Source organism: Pseudorasbora parva, chromosome 18, assembly GCF_024679245.1.
Source record: "Pseudorasbora parva isolate DD20220531a chromosome 18, ASM2467924v1, whole genome shotgun sequence".
In the NCBI taxonomy this organism is placed as follows: domain Eukaryota; kingdom Metazoa; phylum Chordata; class Actinopteri; order Cypriniformes; family Gobionidae; genus Pseudorasbora; species Pseudorasbora parva.
This window is the reverse complement of record NC_090189.1, coordinates 39,236,015-39,257,933: the sequence shown is the minus strand read 5'-3', so window position 1 is coordinate 39,257,933 and position 21,919 is coordinate 39,236,015. Positions and strand designations below refer to the sequence as shown.

The 21,919-nt window shown below is 39.2% G+C and overlaps 1 protein-coding gene across 1 annotated transcript in view; it reads right to left on the bottom strand.

Annotated features, from left to right (window-relative positions):
* stk32a (serine/threonine kinase 32A) overlaps nt 1-21,919 on the bottom strand; it is a 156,359-nt gene that overhangs the window by 40,023 nt on the left and 94,417 nt on the right. The window contains exon 6 of the mRNA XM_067423577.1: nt 3,557-3,594. Within this exon, the coding sequence (XP_067279678.1) occupies nt 3,557-3,594 (38 nt within the window). The remainder of the gene's footprint in view (nt 1-3,556; nt 3,595-21,919) is intronic.

Below are 21,919 nucleotides of genomic sequence, written 5' to 3'. Positions count from 1 at the left end.
TGATGTCCATGTACTGAACTCTTGTTATTTAACTATGGCAAGGTTAATACAATGTTTCATTCTAGGGCACCATTAACATTACAGTGTTGCTAGCATGATTTAGCACATAGTTAGCATAATTTAACACATTCCTAGCATTGTTATCATGTTGTTAACATGCTTTAACACATTGCTACCATTAATTGGCATGTTGCTAGCATAAAGTAACACATTGTTAGCATAATTTAACATTATTAGTATAATTTACATTCTGATCTGTTCGAGGACATGTTCTTGTGTTGTATCTGTACTATGTTGATGGTTTATGTACACATATATACTGATATTGATTTAAAATCATAAAATAATACTAATTTAATTTATTAAAATAAAACAACCTTTCATTGACAACCCTAAATAAACCCAGAGAAACCAAATACTTCAAAAATTGAGTTAACTCAGAGCAAGTGTGAAATAGAGAGGCAATACATAAGGGTCATAAAAGTCCATGTCAAAGCCACAATAACTGTTTAGTGTTCACAGGCCTTCAGTGCAGTGTGATGAAAGCAACTGTTCACTCTTTCCATGATATACTGTCTTCATAATCTATCTGAAATGACTGGTTTGAGATCAGTGACATTAATCTGTACAGACAGAAGCAATCCAAGATCACAAAACGTCCTCTGAGATGTTCTCGAGCACAGGAACAGATGTTTACCTAAGGCTTGTATTAAAGGACAGAAATCGTAGATGATGCTTGTCTAGATCAATGATTCTCAAATATGTCCCAGAGAGCCGGAAACACTGCATAACTTTGATGTTTTAACACGAAATGGATAAGGATAAGGGAGATAGCTAGTTCTGAACTAAATCCTCATTCAACACACAATGGGTTTTGGGCAGTGTTCGCCGTTAGAGTGTGCATCGATATACTGGGATTTGGGACACACAAACTCTAATATCAGAAACAATTTAGGGGCAGTTAATATGAAAATTGGGATGCAGGGTCAGATACCATTGGCAAAGGTGCCACAATAGGAAGAACTTACAATTATACGCCTAATATTGTGTTGGTCCCCCTTTTGCTGCCAAAACAGCCCTGACCCGTCGAGACATGGGCTTCAATAGACCTCTGAAGGTGTGCCGTGGTATCTGGCACTAAGATGTTAGTAGCAGATCTTTTAAATCCTGTAAGTTGTGAGGTGGGGCCTCAATGGATCGGACTTGTTTGTTCAGCACATCCCACAGATGCTCGATTGGATTGAGATCTGGGGAATTTGGAGGCCAAGTCAACACCTCAAACCCATAGTTGTGCTCCTCAAAACATTTCTGAACCACCGGTTCCTTCCTTAACACACTTTTGGTAGACACTGACCACTGCAGACCGGGAACAGCCCACAAGAGCTGCCGTTTTGGAGAGGCTCTGATCGTCTAGCCATCACAATTTGGCCCTTGTCAATCCTTGTCAAAATCAAATTCTTACACTTGCCCATTTTTCCTGCTTCTTACACATCAACTGTGAGGACAAAATGTTCACTCTCTGCATAATATATCTCACCCATTAACAGTTGCCGTGATGAAGAGATAATGTTTTTCACTTCACCTGTCATAATGTTAATAATGTTATGCCTGATCAATGTATTTAATTTGCCAGTTTTTTAAATACTCTCAATGCAAAGCTTGTAATGTTGTGATTGAGCTGAGGGATTTGGTTCATGGCTTAGAACTTTTTACTGAAGATGAATACATCAAGAACCAAGGCTACTGAAAAAGTGTGTGGTCATTGTTGCTTTCGCACAAAAGAGTATAAGAGAGAATAACAGATGCTGAGAGAGAAAGTAGAGGTAGAAAACCTCCCGGGTCTTCTCTGTAGTCTTCAACCACCTGCTGTGTGTGTTTGTGTAGGGATGGGGTCACAGCCATCTTCATATTTGTATTCTTCTCCCTACCCAGCAAGCAATAGCCATCATTTTCCCTGTCTCGGTTAACTATAGACATAGTCCGGCAATGAGTAACCCACTTCTAGCCAAAATAACCTTGAATTTGTTGTTTTTCTAAATAATTTGCAAGATGTGTGATATTCCATCATGTATGCAAAGTCAACAGTGATGACAAGGTGTTTGCTTTCATTTCTTTGACATGTTCTATACATCTATTGTTTGGTTAGACATCTATTACATTTTAACTGACAGCCCAAATTTTGCCTTGTTTTAGCCTAGACGTCAGGGCTGTGTTTGGACAGCTATAAAACAAACGTCTTTTAAACGCGAAATTGCTTGCTGGGTATTGTCATTTTGATGAAAAATTATGCAGTTTGCCTTTTCTCCCTGACAACACTGGTTAGCCAAACCTATGTGAAGCAAGGAATGCAAAACTCGCCAGCAAGTTCTTTGAAGAACAAAGAAACACAAAAAGAACAAAGAAGCCCATTGCACAGAACACGTTACAAGTCTGTTAGTTTCCATTTACACTCATAAATGTAATGCACAGATATATATTTTTTGACATGTCCATGGTTATCAATGTTAATTACTGCATTTTATAAGAAACTTTTATCCAAACTGCGAATGGGTTAATTGCTAAATTTATAATCAATGACTTTGTCTAGACTGCACAATGAATCCCTTAAATCTGATTGGTCATTGGGTTTGGCGCTCAACGGAGATTGTGATTGGCTAATATACTGTATAAGCCCCCTCCCCCATCTCTATGGCATTCTTTTCTCCAAAGCCCTGTTTACACCTGATATTGAGATGCGTTTTGGTCGATCGGATCACCAGTGGACGTTTCTAAATACAGCTGTAAACGGGTCTGAAACGCTTTGAGCTTGTCCACTTTGGTCCACTTCCAGAGTGAGCTGAAACTCATTGGTCCGGATTGCTTTCGTAGTGTAAACGCTCCTGTGGTCAAACGCACTGGAACAGCCTCTAAAAGACGCCCTACTCTCCTCTACTGACCTAATGCTAAGCATTATGGGACGAGCGCTAGCCAGACGGGATTTAAACTCTCGGCTGGAGACCCAAGTTTGGTTTGAAGATGAGAAACATCCTAAGCCGTTCTCTCATGATTCCTGATTTCTAACACACAAACACACACAGTGTTTCTCTGGTCTTTGATAAAGCATATGTATACAGGGTGGGCTTTTTTTGTCCATTAGATCTGAAAAAGCTCATGCATTTCCCAGCACATAGACCCTCCCACTGAAGAAATCAGGACAGAAGTGGTTGAAAGAGAAAGATTAAAATACCAGGTGTAAACCTGAATGTGTCTCCCACGTCTACACTACGAAAGCAATCTGGTCAAATGCATTATCAACTACCTGTGGAAGTGGATGAAAGTGGACAAGCTCAAAACGCTTCAGACCCCGTTTACAGCTGTATTTAGCATTGTCCACTAAATATCAGGTGTAAATAGGGCCTGGTTTTAACACCTCTTCTCAAGAAGCTGTATGATTTGAATTACTTTTCATGTCTGGCTACCTCTAAAGGGCTAGACAGTTTGAGCAACAGTGATAGTGATGCTCGTCCTAACAAGAAGCTCTAGCATGATGGTAATGTATAGTATCTTTGGGGCTTACCGTGCTCGTCCAGTAAAATGTTGTCTGGTTTAATGTCCCTGTGAACACATAAATAAAGTTCAGTTAGGACAAATGTTCTGTTGACTTCTCAGACTAACAATTCATCTGGATACAGCAGAAAACAAGTAAAGCATTGCATTAACGTCAGTTGTAAAATGATGAGGCACTCATGCCTCATTTTTGTGGTCTGTTGGTGAGTTGTAGAGCATTCAGAATGATGAGGATCTATTTCATTTAGGATGCGCCCTATGTAGGCAGTCAGCAGCTAGAAAGCTCTTTAGGTTTTGAAACAGAGTTTCACAAGCAGGAATATTTCAAAGCAACAAACTCAAAAGACTCTTCTACCCATTTCAGTTACACAAAGTGGGAATCCACGGAGTAATTAACGTCGACTCATATCAAAGAGAGGAGATGCTGTTGACAGTTCACAAGTTTTCTCCACAAATCAGAACACAGCCTATAAGGTGAGAAAGGTCAACTGTGTTGAGATGACTTACAGTATCTGACATTTCCACAGTTGAACTGCATATCAGCACACATTATGGCAGGTTCACACACACACTCCGTTTTGCATGCGGTGCTTACTTATTTCCGTGCCCATGTTAACAGGTTAGAGCGTTTACACGGATACGCGTATGCAGCAATCGCTTCCGCAGTCTATTTTTGCTGTGCTGCACGTGCTGAATTAAAGTGACTGTGTGCATAAAAATAAACATGCATCATTGACACATAATGTATTAATTTCTCCATAGATGCATCTAATTAAACAGAATATTCACTTATAGGCAAAATAATTGGTAACACTTTATTTTAAGGTGACATAGTTACACGTTACATCATGTACTTACTATAGAATTAACAGTAAATTATGCATAATTACAAGTACACACAAATGCTATAGTTTTTTGTTGATGTTTGTGCAAATGTCCTATTTTAAAGTAAAAAAATTAAATAAAAAATAAGCTACCTATTATGCCCATTTTTACAAGATGTACTCTCATAATATAAGTCTCAGATGTCCCCAGAGTTCTGTGAAGTTTCGGCTCAAAATACCACATAGTTCATTTATTACACCACGTTGAACCTCTGTTTGCTTTTGATGATCATCTTTTTCTCTGTCATGCTTTACACTCATGTGACATTGCAGTTCTTCGGCATCATGAAAGCTTATGATCTGCATGCATTTTAAAGTCATATCAGTCTAAACCTCTGATATAGGGTTTTCTGAGCGCACATATTCGAAGCACACACACAGACAGAATATCAGACAGAATGTCCCGTGAGTATTAAAGGTGTCATGAACTGGCTTTTTACATTTTTTTATACTGTTGTCTGAGGTCAACTAATGACGTTTGTGTGGTTTTTACATTCAAAAACATCATAACTAATAAGTAAAAGGCTATTTTCTACACTGGTTTTGAGGCTCTCTCCTGAACGCTGGGTTCTGATGGGCGTGTCACTGGAGACTTGGAAGTAAACGCCCATGGCTAGGATTGGATAATATTTGCATATTTAATGAGCTTCAGCTCCTGTCATATCTATGCCCCTGTCAGTTCAGTTCACATGAGGGAGAGATTGTTTTGAAAGCGGCAACCGGAATGAATCAAGTACGTCTTTATCAAACAAACAATGATTTATTTCTCATCCACCCACGATTGATTGGACTATTATTTTTGTATTACATAGCCTAGACGATCGTTCAATATAAGTACGCCCTTCAAATGTCAAGTCCAGAGAGAGTGAAAAACAGAAAGGAATATAATGAGATTGATCGGCCTGCCGGGCTTTGCGAGCCCTGGCCCATACGTGTCTGTGCGGGGCTACTGAACTACACATGCTTATTATTCTGTAGAGGCGGTGTTTCGTCAGTTGATGACGTCAAGATGCGAACACGATCATTTTCTGGGCCTGGTGTCTATAAAAGCTTCTCTTTGACTAACAAGGAAGTTTTCAGCTCTGAAACTTACAGGATATTCTTATATTACCATGACCTTTTATATATCAAAAGCTCAAGAGAAAGTTGATTCCTCAATTCATCACGCCTTTAAACTAAGTTCTCTTTCATGTCTTATTGCGCTTAAACTAACAAATACACACATGGTTATGTCAGAAACACACAAAGTTCACATAAACACAGTCGGCTATGTCTGTGAAAGTAAACAGCAAGGAAATAAATCACATGTGTGTATTATATTTGTGTATTAAAGTGACAGCAGTGTAAAATACAGTATCTACTGCTATATCTGTTGTTAATATGAATCAAACAACAAGAGAAAAACTGAAAATCACCCACTGCTCTTGAATTAATAATATTAGTAACTTTAATAAGAGCATTTCTTAATTGAATGCTGCTGTTAAATGGAGATACATATGATTGACTGTGTACAGTTCACCTAGGGGAGGAGCTAAGCTAATAGGGCGGAGTCTGTCAGCAGTCGTAGGCGGGGCCTGTTCCAATGTGACGTCACATTGAGTACATTCCAGATGTATGTTTCAGATTTATGGGGAAAATAAACGGAGTGAATGGATTTTTACCACAATAAGGTGGTTGTGTACACACACTGCAGACACATAATAATGTTCAAAAACAGTATAAAAAGTGAATTTTGCATACACTCTAAAAAATTCTGAGTAAAAATCAACCCAATGTTGGGTCAAATATGGACTAACCCAGCAGTTGGGTTTGTTTTAACCCAGCGATTGGGTTGTCTTGAGCAAATATTTAACCCAACCGCAGGATTAAAACAACCCAATCGCTGAGTTAAAACAACCCAATTGCTGGGTTAGTCCATATTTGACCCAACATTGGGTTAAAACAACCCAGCATTTTTTAGAGTGTAATGGCCCCCTTTAAGTTAAGACACATACTTGTTTTAAGTTTACATTGACTTTCTGCTAAAATTAGGCATAATATTAAAATATAAAACGCTGCTGCTTCATTGATAAATCATCATCTATTTCTGCCCACTACTGAGACAACTGTCCAAAGTTGTTCCATCCCCCTCCATTATCCAGGTGCTTTGAGTTAAGGGGACAGCTGGCTTTAGCTACAGTAGCCGGATGACATACTCATCACTTTTCAATTGACTAAGATATCTTGGCATCGATTCAAAGGCATCACCAATAAAAAAGTGCCATGGGAAGTGATCATGAGTTCCTCCTCCACCCCTCCACCCCTCTCACACCTGACCTTTCTCAGAGCTCAATGGCAGTGTTATCTGACCACCCTGAGAGCAGTGGGCCGGGCAAACCGATCCACAGGCCTTTTCTTTCGCTTGACTGCTCCAACAACCTATTAGCAGGATCTAATGGCCTCATTACATCACATATCATGATGAGGGCTGTAAGTGAGCTGCCCTCCTGGTTACCGGATCCCTGTTGATATACGAAGGAACAGTGGGACAGCTGGAATCCGACACACAACCTCTTCAATAACAACCCTTTGTTGGCATCTGAACGTTTGCTAGTGGTGCTAGATGAAGAGAGATGGCTGCCCTTGAGCTTTACTGGACAAAGCTGGACATGTGTTACTCTTTACTGGCTCTCTGTCCAATAATGTGATCTTTATGATTAGAATTTCCCATCTGTTGATACTGCCTACCAATACTAGCAATTGCAAGTAAAAAAGCATAACCTAAAGGTCTAGTAAAAATGGAACCCTTTAATATGTCCCGCCCAGTGATGCCAGTAACAGGTTACTTAGTAACGCGTTACTCTAATCTGACTACTTTTTTCCAGTAACGAGTAATCTAACGCGTTGCTATTTTCAAACCAGTAATCCGATTAAAGCATTTTATCAAAGTCACTATGAGTAACTATTTTAGTCATTTTCCTTAGTAATTAAAAAAAAAAAAAAACGTATATATTTTTGCTTTCTTCTTGTGTCTCGGGGAGAGTATTTTTTAATTTCAACTTAAAATGTCAGGTGATACATTGTTGACATTACTGTCAAAAACGCACTTCCTATAAAGTAATTGTTGGCCAAAACGGTTGTCATTTCTATGTTAAGGCGGCAGGGGTGTTATCGGCAACTGCTGAAAGTAACTAATAAAGTAACTTGTTATCTTACTTAGTTACTTTTAAAATAAAGTAATCTGTAAAGTAACTAAGTTACATTTACAAGGAGTAATCAGTAATCAGATTACTTTTTCAAAGTAACTGTGGCAACACTGGTTCCGCCCCAACTTCCTGTTTCAATATGAAATAGATCAACTCTGTAAAAATAAATAAATTGATTAACAAGCCATTTCATTAGCCGCTTTTCCACTGTCGGGTCAAAAGTGGGTATGCTAGTGCCTGCCAGGGCCAGACGCGTTTCCATGGTCATTTCCGGGGCTTGATCGGGCCTCATTTGGGCCTCCTCTGGGCTTCCTCGGGGCTAAGGGCCAAGTTTTTGTCTGGAGAAGTCTGGAGAAAGCAGCAAAGCGGATGATTTCATATACCAGCTAACATCAGCATTAAAATAATTTTAAAATCCTTTTAGCTCAAAACTCACTTTCAGACAGCAGCGAGTGTTTGAAACTGAACTGTTTGTGATCCGATGTGGATTTTGATCACTGTATAAGGCAGAAATAGTGATGCAAAAGACTATTTGTGCATACCATTACCATAGTAAACATGGTATCATACACAATTGTGTCATACACAATCATGTGTTTCTTTCATAGGTCAGTGCATATCTTTATACCGGACTGTCTGATATCCATATTTATATCTGCAAATGTCATAAAGTAAAACAACTTTGGTTTCTCGGGAGCTTCCTCTAATTCTCCGACTGAAAATATAACTAACAATTGACCGTTTCGTAAAGACTCACCCCCATTTTGATACTGTTGCTATGTCCGACAAGCCACGCTCTCACATCACACACACAAGTGTTCTCACGCAGTGAAAAACACATCGCGGAGCAAAGAGGATAATGACAACGCACTGACAGACAGGACAGAACAGGTTACTTTTAATATGAAATTATGTCTCAACCCTAAAATTTTGTCATTTCTTAAAGAAAAGTAAACAATAAAAACCGTTTGTGACTCTTTAATGTGTGGTGACAGGTCGCTGTAGCGCCTCCGTTAAAGCTGCTCGTGAAGCGATCATCTCTTCCTTCTAGTTAATTTATAGTATCAAATAAACATGAATGAACTTCAGAAGGAATGTTGTTTCAATGTTTTTTTGTGGAGAGAGAGAGAGAGAGAGAGAGAGAGAGAGAAAGAGAGAGAGAGAGAGAGAGAGAGAGAGAGAGAGAGAGAGAGAGAGAGAGAGAGAGAGAGAGAGAGAGAGAGAGAGAGAGAGAGAGAGAGAGATCTGCAGTGAGTTCTTTTAAATCTGTGTGAGTGTTTTCTCTCACACCAAAATCACTCAAGCAGCGACAGGCGATTGTGAACTGAAGCCGGAATGGCACTAGAGAGGAGGTTTTCAGTTGCTGTATTTCTAGGTAGCACTCAAAGCCGATGTTTTAGCCGTAGTGGGATTATTTTCCTAGTCAAATAAAATAACCATTTAAATTTTGTTTTAAGTTATTCAATATTTCTTCAACAATGTTCATTGAGATTTGTATTAGTAAATGCTGAGATTACCATTAAAGTGCCCCTATTATGTTTGTTTTTATATATATCCCCTTTTATGCAGTTTTTTATATTGTGTAAGTTTTCCTGCTAGCGGTCTTATTGACATATTTCTGCTCATCAGCTGTGGGCCACTATTACCTAACCTATGTCTATAAATGCAGGTTGTCTGTCGTTCTTACTACTTTGAGTAAAGATAAAGGATGGAGCAAGATTTGTTTTGCAAACTTTAATGTTCATCAGCCATTGACGTCAGTGCTGGGCTAACGTATGCGCAGTTATTGAGACAGTTCCCACATGCGCACCGCAATAAATCAGAAATACACACATGGGTTTGTTGATGGACACACACGTGTTAATGCTGATGGTGAGGAATTACAGATGAAACATCTCATAATGAACCTCAAACTGAGTAGCGTATCACTGAGAATCGTCCTGCTCATGTCGTCCTTGTGATGGAGGTTCGGGTTGAATAACTAGTTCTTCCAGTGTTTCATCAACGGACTTACTTTCAGATTGATATGTTGAAATCAACATCGTTACTGTCTTTACAGTGTGTACAATCACTGAGATTAAGGCAGCCTCCGGATGGAGCTGGAGTTCAGTTTATAATGATGGGAGTTTAGCTTCCAAAACACGCGCCAAACGTAGTAGACCAATCACAACAAACTGGGCCAGCTGGCCAATCAGAGCAGAGAAGCTCACGGAAAGGAGGGATTTAGAGAGACTGATTCATCTTTCGAGTCGTTTCAGAATCAACCGAGACAAGGTTGTATTGAGGCACTAATCTGAGGAAGAGTACAGAAACATTTCTGCAGCAATGAAGGTCCCAGTAAGCACAGTGAATGGATCATCCGTAAATGGAAGAAGTTTGGAACCACCAGGACTCTTACTAGAGCTGGCCACCTGGCCAAACTAAGTGATTGGAGGAGAAGGGCCTCAGTCAGGTGACCAAGAACCTGATGGTCACTCTGACAGGGCTCTAATGTTTCTCTGTGGAGAGAGGAGATCCTTCCAGAAGAACAACCAATCTCTGCAGCTCTCCACCAATCAGGCCTGTATGGTAGAGTGGCCAGACGGAAGCCACTCCTCAATAAAAGGCACATGACCGACCGCCTGGAGATTGCCAAAAGGCGCCTGAACTCTCAGACCATTAGAAACTAAATGATCTGGTCTGATGAAACAAAGATTGAACTCTTTGGCCTGAATGGCAAGCATCATGTCTGGAGGAAAACAGGCACCTGGCCAATACCATCTCTACAGTGAAGCATGGTGGTGGCAGCATCATGCTGTGGGGATGTTTTTCAGTGGCAGGAACTGGGAGACTAGTCAGGATCAAGGGAAAGATGAATGCAGCAATGTACAGAGACATCCTTGATGAAAACCTGCTCCAGGGCACTCTGGACCTCAGACTGGGGCAAAGGTTCATCTTCCAACCGGACAACAACCCTAAGCACACAGCTAAGATAACAAAGGAGTGGCTACGGGACAACTCTGGGAATGTCCTTGAGTGGCCCAACCAAAGCCCAGACTTGAACATGATTGAGCATCTCTGGAGAGATCTGAAAATGGCTGTGCACCGACACTCCCCATCCAACCTGATGGAGCTTGAGTGGACCTGCAAAGAAGAATGGAAGAAACTGCCCAAAAATAGGTGTGCCAAGCTTGTAGCATCATCTTCAAAAGACTTGAGGCTGTAATTGGTGCCAAAGGTGCTTCAACAAAGTATTGAGCAAAGGCTGTGAATACTTATGTACATGTGTTTTTTTTTCTTTCTTTTTTTCATTTTTCATTTTAATAAATTTGCCAAGATTTCAAACAAACTTCATTCACCTTGTCATTATGGGGTATTGTTTGTAGAATTTAGGAAAATAATAATGAATTCAATCCATTTTGGAATAAGGCTGTAACATAACAAAATGTGGAAAAAGTGAGGCGTGGTGAATAATTCTGGATGCACTATATGAGAAAATTAATAGAAAATAAAAGCATTTTTTTTTTTTTACCTTTGATGCATGTAAACCTGTTGTAGGAGACTCCAAAACAAAATTAAGAAAACTTTAAAATAGCATAATAGGGTCACTTTAATTAATAAATACTGTAGAAGTATTGTTCATTGTTAGTTCATGTTCAGTCTCTACCCACGGACAGTTGGCTGAATGTCTGATGCATAAGGCACACAAAATGGGAAACACTTTATCGTCATGGATTCGACAGGATTTCCGGGAGACATCTGTGTTGTGTTTTTTTACGGCCCACCTGGAAATAAAGCTGCCGTGAAACCAAACCCCCTAATGGAAGACGAAAGCCATCGTGTTTACAACTGTGACAATGAGCGCTTATCAGGATCAACTAAAGTTTGCATCTCCATTGCTGCAGTAAAAGACGTCTGTTATTGCAGGGACATTGACTTTACTTTTTCATGGCCCTAAACATGACACAGAACTAAACCAATTGGTTGAGTTAGATGTCAGTCAAATGTCCTCTTGGGCGGTCCTTAACCAATGAACGCTGCGATAGAGTCCAGACCTTCTGCCATTAGTCTGATGCTCTGGCTACATGAGACTAGTTCATGTTAAATCATTTAGTTAACTAATTTTAACAAATGAATCCTTTTTGTGAAGTGCTACCAAGACTTCTTTCAACAACTTAAAATTTAAATAATAATAAGATGAAAGATTTTAAACTTTTGAACGGTAGTATATACCATTTAAAATTATTTGTATTCATTATTTTATTGGGTTTAGGGTGGTGAACATGGCCTTTCTACAGTCCTAAATTCAACGCAAACATCAGTTTAAAAAACTAATCCCATCTGAACAGTGCACATTTAGAATGGATATGTTAATAATCATTTTCTTTCCTATCCACCCGGCACATCCTGTTTTGAAGAGTCTTGTCTCTTAAGATGTTAATTGCAGAGTACTCTAGTGTTAATAATTCAAGTGGCTGTGAGAAAAAAAAAGAAACCACCCCCGGAAAAAACAGGGTGTATTCAGCCCATCTCAGGGGAGATCTTTAATTATAGGGATGGAAATGCACTGGAGGGTGATAAACACTTGTGTTGTTTCTCATGTAGTATTACAGGGCTCAAAAGCTAAGGATGTTTTTTTTCCTACTGGCCCGAATAGTCTAGTGGTATAAATGTTTACCTGGCCCACCACAAAAACATAATAAATAAATTGTTTGTAAATTGTGTTGCTTTTGACCCATGTGCCCTTGTTTTCCAATAAATAGAATATGACACCAACATTTTAGATACCATTGAAATTCTACTATTTCAATACCACAACAAAAACTACTAGCCTAACAAATATGCATTTCAAAGATGATAAAAGTCAACATTTAGTAATAAAACAAGAATAAATAAACAAATCACAAGCAATAGCACAAATAAATACAATAATAATGAATAATCACACTGCATGATCTACACTGTATGAATTCCACTAGGGCTGCACGATTAATTGAAATCGAACCGCAATCGCGATTTGCTTGTGTGCGATTTTGAAAGCTCAAAGGCTGCGATTTAAATTAAATAAATAAATGTGTTAGCGAAGAGCGGCTCTGTGATAAACGCTGCTCCGTCTGAAAGACAGCGAGTTTGAGTCCCTTACAACGTGCGTTTGAAAAAGCAACACGAGTCAAACATCTTCACAAACTAGTGAAGCGTTCATAAACCTGTTCAACAAAAGACAACGTTTAATAACATGTTTTACCTCACTTTATATCTTCAGTCGAGTGTTTGTGAGCTGATGTGGCTTCTCATCACAGTGAAGCAGACTATGCGTTATTTTATAGTATTCTATGCCAATCAGCACTGCATTATAATACACGTTATTATTATGAAAATATTAGGGATGCACGATATTATCGGCACGACATCGGAATCGGAATCGAAACGCTTAAAATATACAAATCGGCATCGGCCGATATGAAAACATTATGCCGATATGCCTTGCCGATATGATAACGTGTTGATATGCGCCTGCAATAACTCACGTGTGCAAGGAGTGCTACAGCGATAAGACCATGTCAGCGCTGCGGTCATTCTTCAAGTGAAAACAAGAAAATACATTGCATGTACAGTGATTTATATTGACTGTTTTTAAATGCTGCCTTGAATTTCTGAATGCACGTACAGAAGGACGTGACCGTCAGCAGCAGATTTGCCACGTTTTCACAACAAAACGAGCCCAAAACGAGCCCAATCGCGTCTCCCCACTCTCTAGCACGTGCGGCAGCCTCCACAGCAGCAGAAGCTCCTCCAGGTCCTAGTGCCCTCCAGCTAGACCGCTATATATTTATACATGTAGTGGGGGCGCTGTTGTTACAGTAATACAATGAAAAGTAGAATACACAAATAAATTGAAGTTACTTCTTGTTCTGAATAAACAAATCAGTAATGATGTCATAAATCACAAGCATGACACTTGTAAATTAAATACTTTTATATACAGTGTATTAATCTGTAATAAAATTTTACGAAATGGATGATGAAAAATAATCCAAGGAGCTCTACAATAATTGTAGAATTAAAAGACAGCATCAGCGGATGTCATGCCACCCCCACTTCATGTGCACAAACGTTAAATCCAAAAATACAATATTTAGGTTACAGCTGCATCTGGGGTGAAAAATTACTGACTTTATTATTGTTATTTTCACAGCTTTTAATATACTCTTATCATAAAAAGAACTTTATTAACATTTATTTATCTTCAACAAGAATCCTTTTAGTAAGGATACCTCAGAAATCTGAAACCAGAATGAAAAAAAGTAGTTTTTGCTCAAAATGGTGTTGTTTCCAAACAAAGGGAAAAAATAAACATATATCGGCATCGGTCAAAATGAGCTGAAAAATATCGGCATATCGGATATCGGCAAAAATCCAATATCGTGCATCCCTAGAAAATATCCTTGATGGCTTGAAGAACTCAAATACACCATATTTTGCTGCAGTCGTGTTTATTGTCGTCATGTTTAATCAAAGCGTCTCTATCTTACGGTGGCCGAGACAGCTCAACACGCAGCAAATGAAGAAAGCACCAGCAAATAAAGAAAACATCTTCATCAGTTTGACAACACGCGCGCTGCAAAAGTTCACAACACATACACATACAAAAACGCACTGCAAATCCTCAAAACACATGTAAATACAAAAACGCGCTGCTAATAACACAGACCACAACGGAAATGTTTTAAGGGGACTCCTTTGAGTGACGAACCCCTATGGGACCTGCTTATTGTTTACTCGCCTGTCGCTAGTGTTGTTGTCACTGACCAGCTGAAAGGTGAGTTTTTTTGTTTTGTTTATTTAAACATCCTGAACGTATGATTGCATGGTCTTTTTTATACAGTGTAACAATATATTTAGGCCAACAATATCCAAACGACTAAGCAATTATACCATCATGATATAAAAGTAAACAAAAAAAAAACTCAGCTTTCAGGTCAGATAAGATAATAAGATATTATTATCAATAATAAGAAAATAATGCTTAATGCATTTTAAAACTTAATAAACTTAAAAAATTAGAAATGTGTTGGACAATCCATGTTTTTCTTCAATGTACAGGATTTTTCCCCCCACAGTGGATGCACAAGAGGTTCATATTTCATATTAAAGACATACTTTAAGAATAACTCCTTAGGCACAGACCTTTCTAATGTTTTTTTAGTCATAGGCTGTCTGCATATTAATAGGCAACCCAGCAGTTTTTTTTTTTCTTGTAAAATAAGTTTTCTGTAAAATATTACAAAAATAATAATAATAATTAGTATTAGTATTATATTGTTATATTTATTCTGACATACTCTTTTTTATTTGTAATTATGAAAATGTTATTGTAATGGTAATATTTCTTATTTTTAAAAATATTTTTCAATATATTCAATATATTTCAATACACTCAGTTTCAGTCAATCTCATGTCAATCTTGAGTACCTATAGAGTAGTATTGCATCCTTCATATCTCCGAAAAGTCTTTAGTTTTATTATATTTATTAAAAAAATATGGGCTGTACCGAGTCTTTCCGGAAAAAACCGAGCGCCTGGAGGCGTATCGTGTGGGCGGAGCTAAAGAATGACGAGCGCACAAAGCGGTGACGTCCTCAAGCGTGGAGAAGCCCATCGCTATCGATCTCAGCTAATAGATATATGATCCAGAATCATTCGGAGGCTGAAATAAATTGAACAGGAGAAACAGCAACAGCAGGACGTCCGTCTCTGTGGTATGGACTGTATTTAGTGGCCTGTCAACATTTGTGTGTCTTTACTCGCAGTTTATGAGGACATGATTCGGTTTATGGACTATTGTATGCCACTAAACCTTAGCAGTAGCAAGCAAAACGGTTTTGCACGTCAGACTAGTGTAACGTTATACATAGAACAACAATGGAGTAACCGTTAGCGCATCTGAATGACGAAGCACGCGATCGTGTCGTTTACTGATGTTTACTCACGTGACGATAGCCAACAGCACAGACATTTGAAGCAGTTTTACTCACCGGCTGCTTCCAAAGCAGGACCGAACCTTTATCGCTGGGACCGCTCCGTCAAAAACACACTTCTTTGGTATGATTTGGTGAAGTCCTGTGACAGCAGTGACTTGCTGTGCTGAAGCGTTGAAGTTGCTTGATGTCACAGATAGGAATAAAGTGGAGCGCGGCGCGGACTATAACGACGACTGGATCTGCATCTGAGCGAGTGTTTATGGGGCGTGCATTTCCTCTCTCGCTCTAGTCACGCGCGCGCACCCTACCGGGAGAAGAGCCCGTACGACCCATACAAGGACCTTCCGCTCTATTAACGTCAAGCCGACCCATACTCGAACAAAACTCTCCGAAACATATGAGAAACAGGAAGGAGTATTTTTAACACAGAAATACTCCATCAAACGTCCAACATTAGTTTTTGAAACTTTGTCTATGTTTAGGATGGGAATCCAAGTCTTTAAAGGTGTAAAAAGCTCAGTATGCATGAAACAGCATTTCACCGCCCCTTTAAAGGTTTCTAATTTTGTTTTGGAGTCTCCTACAACTGGTTTACATGCATCAAACGTCAAAAAAACACTTTCATTTTCTCATCAGCACAATGTTCAGTGATTCTCAAATGACTTATTCCCTCCTTTCCGTGAGCTACTCTGCTTTGATTGGCCAGATGGCCCAGTTTGCTGTGATTGGTCTACTACGTTTGGCGCGTGTTTGGGAAGCTAAACTCTCATCACCATAAACTGAACTCCAGCTCCATCTGGAGGCTTCCTAAATCTCAGTGATTGTACACACTGTAAAGACAGTAACGATGTTGATTTTACCATATCAATCTGAAAGTAAGTCCGTTGATGAAACACTGGAAGAACTAGTTATTCAACCTGAACCTCCATCACAAGGACGACATGAGCAGGACGATTCTCAGTGATACGCTACTCAGTTTGAGATGTTTCATCTGTAATTCCTCACCATCAGCATTAACACGTGTGTGTCCATCAACAAACCCATGTGTGTATTTCTGATTTATTGCGGTGCGCATGTGGGAACTGTATCAATAACTGCGCATACGTTAGCCCAGCACTGACGTCAATGGCTGATGAACAATAAAGTTTGCAAAAAATTTCAGTAAGACACAAAAAACACAAAACTATGTATTTTGAACACCTGGTAGAAAATAAACACATCAATAATTATTCATACTGACAGGTTGTAATTCTGAGGAGCTGGTCCAAATAAACTGGTACTGACCCATCTTTCAAGAGCAAGTGTTTTGCTTGAAGATTTGAGAAGCAGTCGTCAGTAAAATTACGTGTTTGAGGGCAGGCCAAGTTATCCGCAGACAGACATCGCACAACATAGGCGGATATTATGCAAATGTCATACCTAGAGATGTAGAACCATAATGCAGTGGGATTCAGATTACAGACGACTCATTTAGGCGATTCAGAGTCAATTCTTTCTTTTGGGAGACAATAAAAAACTATTGAGCACTTTCGACTTTACAACTTTGCAACATTTAAATTCACAAACAACGATATTACGCATGAAACATGCAAAAAAACATAATGGGGCACTTTAATATTGAGACTTGTACTAAAATATACTGCCATTTAGAAAACACTTCTTATATTTATATAAAAAGAGATGATTAGGTAGTGGGCTAAAATTACGGTAGGTAATAAAGTACAAGAGGAGGAGCTACAGGGCTCTAGGCCGGGTACACTTAACCCAATCTGCCGGTGATTTTATTTCGCCCCGCAGCTCAGGCTGGAAACCTGTACATTGTTTTATCCTGCTTCCGTTACAAATTTGCGGGGACGAATCACAAACCAGCTTATCCACCTCGCGGGCTATTGGCGGGTTTAACACAATGACGGATAGAGTAGCGATGGATCGTTGGTCTGATTGGTTGAGGGACTATCCAATTTCGTACAGTCATTTGAACTATGCTCGTTGATCACGCCTCTTGTGCAGTAGAAAACAGAGCAGACTCCCAGACTAATGTTCAATCTTAACAGATGGAGCTTGATCCGGTGATAGCCAGACTAACAGGGCTCCAGACTGCGACCAAATAGTATTTTGCAAATATTTTTCCTGCCAGTGTAATTTTTGTAGAGGGATAGCACTGTTACAACTGTGAAACTTAAATATAATTATTTTTTATATGAATTAAGTCTACAGCACATCTAGCATCATAGTGTCTGCCCAGATCCAGTCCACATCTGTTACACGTTGAATCCACATTGCTGTCTGGAAGTCACTGTCGCTTTTCGCTTCCCCTCCCCTCCCCTTCCATTCTATCATCTTTTCAGGTACTCACGCCCACTAAAGGTTCTCAAAGCATGGTCAAACATGTGTGTCTCACTCACTGTCATTCGGTGCTAATGATGAAATGGTCTATTACCTCATATTTGAGCTAAAACCCATCAACGTCTAAAAGTCTGAAGGAACGATGAAAGATCCAGACTCAGAACAAGCAAGAGAGTATGCGGGTGAAGAGCCAAAAAGAAAAATATTATATTCTGTACAGAATAGCTGCAATAATTTCCATGGCTAAGGTACAACAAAGCGAGAAGCGAAATGATTTGTGTATATTGTATACAGTGTGGAGCTAGTGCAGGAAACACAACATGTGCATCAAATAGATTTATACACAAAACTATAAAAACTCTGCAGTGAAATGCCCATTTTAGAGATTTTTAAAAAATTACCTTAATGTAGTGTGTAACACAGCTCTAAGTGACTGAAATCATCCTGCAAAGTTTTAAATCTGAATGTGCAGCATATATAAAATTATTGTCTTTCAAAAGAAAGAGTCGACTCTGAGTAAATGAAACAATTTTTTGAACAAATCCCAAGCAGTTTTGCAGACACCAGGGAGAACTTGAACCCTCTCAAACACTGCAGCAGATACTGGATAGCATCGTCGAGAAGACGCTGTGCAATGTGGTTATTCTGTTTCATAGTATGTCTGGCTAACTCATGTTATTACGGTCTTACTGAAATACTACTGTAGCTGTGGGCTGCAGTATTACCTAAAACTGTCTATTAATGCAGATTGTCTGTCATTCTTACTACTTTGAGTAAAGATAAAGGATGGAGTGCACACACACACACACAAACACGCGCGCACACACGTGCGCACGCATGCACACTCGCACACACATCAATGAAAAACGTCCTGCTCAAGGTTCCGGTTCAATAACTAGTTCTCCAAGTGTTTCATTTATTCGGATTTGCACTGGGGTTCGTATAAAATCATGTTCAGGAGTTAAGTTTATGGGGTTTGTTTCCGAAATACGCGCTGTGCGTGGCAGGCCAGCCACAACAGGCTGGATCATCTGACCAATCACAGCAGATGGGACCATCTTACCCATAGACATAATAAATACAGACTGCCTCCCTATTGGCCGTTTTAGAAGACGTTCATGCAATACATCAACGTGTCCGCCATATTGCTGAGGGCAAGACAGCGCTGTAAAAAATGCAACTACATGGGTGAGCTGAGGTTTTTCTGAGGATAAAAACAAAAATAAAATTTACATTTATCAACTGATTTGAGTTGTGTATGATGTACGTGGTGTACAAAAAATTATAGTTATTTAAAATCTCGATAGTTAAACTTATAAAATATATATTTTAATAAGGAATTGTCAAAGGCTTGTTATATATTTGGCTTTTTATACTTGAATAAGAATTTTGAAGATGCTCTTAATCAGATATAATTTTCACATTTATTGAAATAAAGTTTTTATTGTGGGAAAAACACTTTTTTTGTCTTGAACCGAGTTTAGCTTTTCTTGTACATATAATTGACTGCTATTGAGAAAATGAACAAATCTGCAAATACAAAGCACACTGGCAGGCTGCTTCCTGTATTTTTATAGCACTAAAATGATAAATATTTACAGATAGATACCCCGAATAACGAAGATAACTGATGGATCCTTTATACATATGATATAATAAGACTACAGTCTAATGCAAATAGTGCATGTAAACTGAGAAGTTTAGTCAATAAAAAATAGTCAATGAAATAAACAGTATACAGCAAATAAAATAATGAATAGGATAATTATATTATATAAAAATACAATAATATAATAATATATTTATAATTGCATATAGTTTGTATAATATTGTAATAGTAGCACTAGAATATGAGTTAACTAACATTAAGTGTCAATATATCAATGTCACCTACACCTGATGCGAGGAACTTACTTCTCATAAAAGTTTAAAAAAAAATATATATAGATAAATATATTTAGATTTCAGGAATTTACTTTATATTATACTATATAGCATAAGCTAAAACTATATTATAAATCATGTCAACTCATGTCTAAACTTTTACAGCTAAGTTAACTAGCGATATCACTAGCTATTTAAGTCTGACTCTGATGGCCAACTAACATACCTATTACTAATTATATAATGACCAAATATAAACAGAAACAAATGTTCAGTCTTACTTGTGAAAGGTAATTCCCCGAGACATGTTTCTAATTGTGTGGCAATCTGTACATTCCCAAGAAGCACACGAAGCAGCCATATTGTTCAATTCCAGTTATTAGAGTTAGGGGAATGCTGCCCTCCGCAATATGGCAGCGCAGATGACATACAATCCAACGGCCAATTAGACTGGGTAAACCAAGCCTGATCTGCCAGAGATTTGATTTCGCCTGGCAACTCAGTCTGGGAACCTGTACATTCATTTCTACTGAATCTGTTACACTTTTACGGGAACCAATCACAGACTGGCTTATCGACCTGGTGCGCTATTGGCAGGTTTAACGCGATGACAGATAGAGAAATGATGGGTTGTTGCCCGTTGTTCACGCCTCTTGTGCTCTGATTGGTTGCAGGATTATCCAATAACATAAGCCCCTTTCACACTGCGATTCCGGCAAATACACGGATAATGCGACCCGGCATTTGTTCCCAGGTCGCTAGATTTGGTCCATTCACACAGCCAGCGAAATACCGTAATATGTGCGCTTTCACACACAACGCTTAACGGTCCCGGGTCGAGTTGACACGTGACATCCTGATGTGACGTATAATGGCGAGCGATCTCAGCTTCAGCGTGGATAGTAAGGAGCTCCGTGGTCTCGACTTGTGTCCAGTTTGCGCACATTTCTGCATTTCACATTTTAGTTTCTTTTGTATACGAACACACTCTGCGTTTAAAACACAGACTAGCTCTTCTGGCACTGCAGGGTTGTATTATTGAAAAAACAAGCTCTAGGAGTCGCACGATAACTACGTACACGTTGCGGCATTAGTTTCGGCTTTTGTTCACACAGCGCTCGTCCCGGGTCTAATCCCGCAATATTACTAGGTCCCCGACCCGGGTCGAATTCGGTAATCAATGCCGGGACGTGGTTGCTTTCACACAGAAGGCGACCCGGCAATGTTCCGGGAATATTGGGGTCCGACGTGCAGTGTGAAAGGGGCTATACAGAGTCATTCAAACGCTGCTCGTTGATCATGCCTCTTGCGCAGTAGAAAATACAGAGCAGACTCCCCAGACCAACTCCAGACAAACAGCCAATAGGACATTTATGTCTATGATCTGACCAGTCAGAGCAGAGTAGACCGATCACAACAGACTGGGCCATCTGACCAATCAGAGCAGACTAGGCTCACTGAAAGGAGGGATTTAGAGAGACTGATTCATCTATTGAGAAAGTCTCAAAGTTCAACATGGCTTATCTCATCATATTACAAAAAGTGAGATGCTTTTTACGAAGACACAGATGTGTCTATGAAGGCCTGCCAGATTATTTATGCATGGATAATCAGAAAAATGCAAACCAGTTAGCATCCAGATTGGGCAATGATTGGGAAAGTTTACATTATTGAATGTTAAGCAGGGTTTATCTTTAGTGCTGTATTTCAGATCAAGAAGACACAGGGCCCTATCATACACCCGGCGGAATGCAGCGGCAGACGTGACACAAGTGTTTTTTGCTTCTGTATCTCCTAATTTCAACTTCAGCAAATCAACACAGTGCTCAAACAACAGAGCTTGACTTCAATGATATAACTAGAAACTCTGGTAACAGGATTACAACAAAAAAGTGGAATATTTCATATGACCAGCCTCCTGCTGCCAGCTGCCTACTTTCAAAAGGATAAGAAAATGCCTCTTCTAGTTCAAGAATCTACTTGCTGCACAAACTGCCACCGATTTTACAAAGGATTGCAGTTCTTGAAAAAAGTTATTTGCGGAACCACCGAACCAGACAAATCACACAGCAGAGCTTCATCACAGCCTGTGAGTCCCAAAAATGTAATGCTA